The 6,592-nt window shown below is 34.9% G+C and overlaps 1 protein-coding gene across 1 annotated transcript; it reads left to right on the top strand.

Annotated features, from left to right (window-relative positions):
• The first annotated feature begins 3,450 nt into the window (after positions 1-3,450).
• On the top strand, positions 3,451-5,451 carry LOC144567677 (berberine bridge enzyme-like D-2). Its single transcript, XM_078317841.1, has one exon. It carries the CDS (start codon positions 3,653-3,655, stop codon positions 5,225-5,227), a length of 1,575 nt encoding a protein of 524 aa, XP_078173967.1. The 5' UTR covers positions 3,451-3,652; the 3' UTR covers positions 5,228-5,451.
• Positions 5,452-6,592: the final 1,141 nt, after the last annotated feature.

The following is a 6,592-nucleotide window of genomic DNA, read 5'->3' as shown; positions in this document are numbered from 1 at the left end:
AGCGGATACGAATACGGATACGAATAGTAAACGGATATCAAAATTTGAAACCAAATCCGCTTTAAACGGATACGGAGCGCATAATTTACGGATACGGATTCGAATACGGATACAAAACAAATACTTGTCGGATAATTGAGTCATATGAACTTTAATATACAAATACTAATTAAAAAAAATTAAGAAAAACAGATCAAAGAACAGAAAAAATGAAAAAAATGGAGGTGTCCTTGGAATTTTGAAAATGGAGAAGAGTATAAACTAGAGGAATAGATAGAATTTTTTTTTATAAACCATAAATAATTAAATTATTTTTAGGGAACCAATATGATTACTTTTCTTTTTAAAAAAACCATAAGGACCGGACGGACCGTTCAGTCTCACTTTTTTTTTTTTTTTTTAAACAGAAAATTAAAATTTTTTTTTTGTATTAAAATATTAGAAATGTTGAATATATTTCTTTGAAAATAGATGAAATACAATATAATTTGATTTATTAGAAAGACTGCAACAAATAACCCGGATCAATATTTTTCAGATCGGATTTTTCGCGGCTGTAAGAAAAATTAATATATTTCTTTATGTGTTATTAGAAAAAAATAAAAATGCTTAGATTCTGAGTTATTGATCCCGGTTCAAAAGTCACTTCTAGATAATCCAGAAAATATTGTGATCATTCTAGGACATTTAATTTATAAAAAAGTTGTATCTATTTTAAGAATTCTTTTTGAATAATAATCATTAAATAACTTAAAGTTTTTGTTTGTTTTCAAAAATAAATACAACTTTTTATAAATTAAATGTCCTAGAAGGATCACAATATTTTCTGGATTACCTAGAAGTGACTTTTGAACCGGGATCAATAACTCAGAATCTAAGCATTTTTATTTTTTTTCTAATAACATATAAAAAATATATTAATTTTTCTTACAGCCGCGAAAAATCCGATCTGAAAAATATTGTTCCGGGTTATTTGTTGCAGTCTTTCTAATAAATCAAATTATATTGTATTTCATCTATTTTCAAAGAAATATATATTCAACATTTCTAATATTTTAATACAAAAAATAAAAAAAATTTAAAATTTTTCTGTTTATAAAAAGAAAAAGAAAAAAAAGTGAGACCGGACGGACCGTCCGGTCTGAAAAAAAAACTGATTTTGAGACCGGTTTAAAAAAAAATAAAATAATTATATTGGTTTCTAAAAATAATTTAATTATTTATGGTTTATAAAAAAAATTCGAATAGATAAGGGAACAAATTTGAAAAGGTATGTCGCTGTCACTCTGCCAAGTGCCAGCTAGCTAGGCTTTTTGATGTGCTTCAATCGCGCTGCCTGTCCGGATTCGTTTTGATATTTAATCCCACTACAGATGGAGAGAAGAAAGTAGGGGTGTAAACGGTCGGATACGGATCGGATAATGGTCAAACCGTATCCGTATCCGTTATAACTTTTTGGATACGGATACGGATACGGATAGTCTCGGATACGGATACGGATCGGATGTTAAACGGATACGGATACGGATCGGATTTCGGATGGATACGGATACGGATATCAATATAATTCGGATAATCAATCAGAAATATACATGTAGATATAGTTTAATAAATCAATTTACTAAAAAAAAGAAATCATAATTTATGTACACATTATTTTTGAACCAGCAACAAGTATAGTTCTTTTATTATAATTAATTATACAATTAACATAATTTATACATACCACTGTTTTTTTTTATTTGGCACAAATCGAACCGTTTGGTTTTGTTCAGAAATCATGCCCTATTAATCAATCTTAGTTGATTTCGAGATGAACCAAGCTGTTAGAATTCAAATGGAGTAAATATGAAGATGGTTTACGTTTCAAAGCTTGTAGAAGAAGCAAAAGTGAGGTCACAGTAAAAAGTAAAAAAAAGAGGAAGGCTATAAGAAAACAAATATTAAAATATTATTTGTAGACCAAAAGTCTAAGGTTGTATACAGTAGAGAGCCAAATTCAACCAATATTTGAAACCTTATTGTAACAGGCCGGTGGAGTTTGGGCCCAGTTGAGAAAATTCGGATATCCGAAATAAAGAAAATATCGGATACGGATAATTATCCGTATCCGGATCCGTATCCGACTTCATATTCGAAACCGTATCCGTATCCGTTAAAAAAGTATCCGAATCCGGATCCGTATCCGAAAATATCCGTATCCGAATCCGCTATTTTTCGGATTCGGATCCGGATAAATCCGGATAATATCCGATCCGTTTACACCCCTAGAAGAAAGGAAGTACTATATAACCGCTATCCGAATCCATATCCGGATTCTTTCCTCTTATTCAATATATATCTGATATCCGCGAAAAAATCCGCTCCGTTTAATTTGGATTCGGATAATAAACGGATACGGAGTCGATTCGGATCGGATAATCCAACTCCGTTTTCACCCCTAGATACAGTATATAATTTTTTAGAGAATTAAACTAAACTGACGAATATCAAATTTCGTATAATTTCTTTTCAGGAACATGGTCATTACTTGCAAAAAAAAAAAAGGACTCCTGTTATATGACAGGCTGTTTATTCGTTATTCTAGAAATTTGTCAAACTTTAATTAAATTGTATTTCTAGTAAACTGGAGAATAAGAACAAATAAGTTCTGATTTTTACTTTTGAAATGGCCAATACTTTTACATTTTGAAAGAGCTTAAAATTCAGTTTACTTGAATCGAGCTTTACGTCACAATTTATCGTGTTTTCAAGTTTCAACATGATGCAGTTTATTTTTCTCATGTTTTTCTTCTATAAATCCACGCTGATGGCGTCATGTGCGATCTATTTTTTTATGTATGAATAATTCTCTTTGAATTTTCTATTCGGTCAGCGCCATCTCTTTTGAATATTAGGCTCTCTAGGCTTTTCTAGCTTTTGACCATGTTTGCTTGTTTTGTTAGATTAAGCTTGAAAAAAATCGTGGTTTGCATTAAAAGTATCCAGTCCCTTGCAGAGAAAACCAGAATATTTGCTGAAAGACAATTGAAAACCAGTACACATTTCTCAGCTTTCATGAAATTCCAGTTCAAGTGAAACTTTCGGTGAGGTTCCTATACTTCCAATTCCAACACTGTCATTTTTGTTTACATTCCATACAATTTTAGTATTGAACTGCCATAATAATCCAAATGATACTTCAAATATTTAATTAGTACTAATGCATTAGCAAACAACTTAAAGAGTATATAGTGATAATTCAAAATTAAAATACAGAACATAATTTGACTGGTTGCATGAAGATTTCAATGTCAAGCAACCGAGTATAGCCAGCTGCCCCAGAATATTTTGCCCAGCTAGAAGCGAAATATGTTGTTTGTAATAACCATCAGTAGAGCATTTATGATGACAGTTCCATTCCATCCTTTGACTTCGTGATGTATATACATGGCTTGCATAACTCTCTGATACCTATATATGAGGAAAATAATAGCACGTGAGGTGATAGCTACTTGTTGTTTTGTAAAAGATAAACCTGCGTTGAAAAATCCAAATAATATTATCAAATTTAAGAGCTTTATATGCCCCTCTTAATTCCTTCCCTATTTCAACAATCTCGTTCTGTCAGTATTTTGCTCCAACAGCATATACCTACCTCCCTCCACAAAATATGCACTCAATTGCTGTAGCTCTTCTCTTCCTCTCCCTTCTCCCCACCACCATTCGAGCACATCCAAACACCCTGCTATCTTCTTGCCTTCTCTCCGAAGGCATAAAAAACTTCACTTATCGATCCAATTCATCTTCTTCTCAATTCATTGAACAACTTACCTTTTCCATTCAAAATCTTCGCTATTCTCTCCCTTCGAACCCAAAACCTGTCATCATAATCTTCCCCCTCTCTGAGTACCAATTGCAACATACAATTCTCTGCCTTGGACAAAGTTCTTTAACCATTCGAGTTCGTAGTGGTGGTCATAGCTATGAGGGCTTATCCTACACCACATCGTACCATACCCCCTTTGGAATAATCGATTTGACCAACTTGAACCGGGTTCAGGTTGATCCTTCTTCAGCCACTGCATGGGTTGAGGCAGGTGCAACAGTGGGTGAAATTTATTATAACGTGGCAGTAACGTCAAACGGGACGCTGGGTGTTACTGCTGGATCATGTGCAACCATGGGATCTGGAGGTCACATATCGGGTGGTGGGTTTGGTCTCCTATCAAGAAAGTACGGGCTTGCGGCAGACAATGTGCTTGATGTAATTTTCATTGATCCAAACGGCAGGGTATTGAATCGCAGTCTGATGGATGAAGATGTTTTTTGGGCAGTACGAGGTGGAGGTGGGGGAAGTTGGGGCGTTGTCTATGCATGGAAACTAAAACTCGTACCAGTACCAAATCAGGTCACCTATTTCAGTATCTCAAAATCCGGCCCAATCGAACCAATGGCTGATTTAGTTCTCAAGTGGCAGTATGTTGGGCCCAGTCTACCCGATGAGTTCTATTTATCAACTGTTATCTCAGGCTCAGAGGATGGGAACGGGTCGGTTTCCTTCACAGGATTATATTTAGGTCCAAAGGGAAGTGCTTTCTCAATCCTGAGTAAAAGATATCCTGAATTACCGATCACTGAATCTAACCTAGAAGAAATGAGTTGGATTGAGTCAGCAGTACAGGCAGCAGGGCTGAAATCGGTATTAGATCTAAGAAACCGGAGTACAAGCTCAAAAAGCTTTTTCAAGGCAAAGTCGGACTATGTAAAAATCCCTATTTCAAAAAAGGGTTTGATTGGAGCCATAAAGATTTTAACCAAAGAGCCGAGTGCCTATATCATATGTGACCCATATGGTGGGGCCATGGCACGCATAGGAGGTAGAGACTTACCATTTCCTCACAGAGCTGGAAATTTGTTCAGCATACAGTATTATGTTGGTTGGACAAAAACCGAAGAGGGCATGGCGGATAGATATATAGCTTGGCTAAGAGACTTCTCTGCATATATGGGTTCATTTGTGTCGACAAACCCTAGAGCAGCATATGTGAACTATCTAGACCTAGATTTAGGGACCAACAACTGGACAGACAGTACGAGTGGTACAGTTGATGATGTGAACCATGCAAGGCTTTGGGGTAATGCATATTTCCTATGGAATTATGATAGGTTGGTTAGAGCAAAGACAAAAATTGATCCTGAAAATGTTTTCAATAATGAACAGAGTATCCCCCCTTTACCAAAATAAACGGCTCCTAGGTAGGGAGACAACTGAAATAAGTGGGGATTATGTAACAAAATCTATTTCAAGATTCTTAAGAAGTGATGTATATTAACATTCTCTGTCATAGAAATGTACAGTTCTGGCTGGTGTCTATGCTTGAGCTGATAGGTAAAATTTCTTAGTCATTTTCATCGATAGGTACCATAATCCTTGAATAAATAAAAGGAAAATAATGTGACCTATGAAAACAGTGATGTAATCTTTGTATTGCTCTATGAAAAATAATTAATATGTGCTGGTATTCCTTTGCCATTTTCTCCAACAGATACATTCTGTATCTTGTCAATGCAAAAAAGTTGTAGTAGATCTCAAACTAATTCAAAAGGGCAAATAATAGAGTAATATAAACAAAAGAAAGATCGATCAAAATATAGAAATCCAGCAATGAAGCACAGCAGTAATGCAAACTAGAGGTTGAATAAAACCCGTTAAGGGTATACCCGCCCGTACCTGCCAGCTAGGGTACCCGTGCCCGAGCCCGGGTATGGGTCGGGTACTCGGGTACGCGGGTACGGGCAAAAACCGGACCGGACCCGTTATTTTAGACCAATACCCGAGTTAACCCGTACCCGACTAAACCCGTACCCGACTACCCGAGTACCCATACCCGTATACCCGAGTACCCATACCCGTATACCCGAGTACTGCTCATCACAGTTCAAAATTCAAAAAATTTGATTTTTCCCCCCCAAACCGGTGCCATCCCATCCGGACCCGACCGGCCAGACCCACCCGGACCGGACCGGACCGACCGGATGGGACGGTTTTTTTTTTTTTTTTTTTCTTTTCTGTTTCTGTTTTCTGTTTTCTGTTTCTGTTACTGTTACTGTTATTCTTTAAAAATTAAAAATTTAAATTTTATCCCTCCAACCAAAATTTCTTTAAATACCCCTCTTCCTCCCTTCATTTTTACATCTCCATCTCAATTCTCATTCTCTCATTCTCTTATTCTCTTAATCTAAATTTCTATAATTCTCAAATTTTAAATTTATTGTTAAAAAAATATATAGTTGTACATTTAATTCCTTCTACAAATAAGCAAACGGAATTACGAAGGTATCGAAATTACGAAGTTCGGGACCTTCCGCAAGATTTTTCCGCGAGATTTAAAGGTTATATTTATTTCATGTTAGATTAATTTATTTTTGTAGAGTAAATTTAGTTTATGTAGATTTATTGGATGTTAAGTAATTAGATATTTAGATTTGTTAGATTTATTTTATGTTAGATTTGTTAAGTAATTAGATTTATTAGATTTATTGAATATGTTAGATTTATTTAGTTTATGTTAGATTTGTTAGATGTAAAGTAATTAAATTTGTTTCTGTT

This window comes from Carex rostrata, chromosome 16 (genome assembly GCF_964058835.1).
Source record: "Carex rostrata chromosome 16, lpCarRost1.2, whole genome shotgun sequence".
NCBI lineage: Eukaryota > Viridiplantae > Streptophyta > Magnoliopsida > Poales > Cyperaceae > Carex > Carex rostrata.
Note: the sequence above shows the minus strand (reverse complement) of the source record. Positions and strands in the feature narration are given on the sequence as shown.

Coding starts and splice junctions, on each gene's coding strand:
- LOC144567677 (XM_078317841.1), top strand. CDS start 3,653: ATGCACTCAATTGCTGTAGCTCTTCTCTTCCTCTCCCTTCTCCCCACC.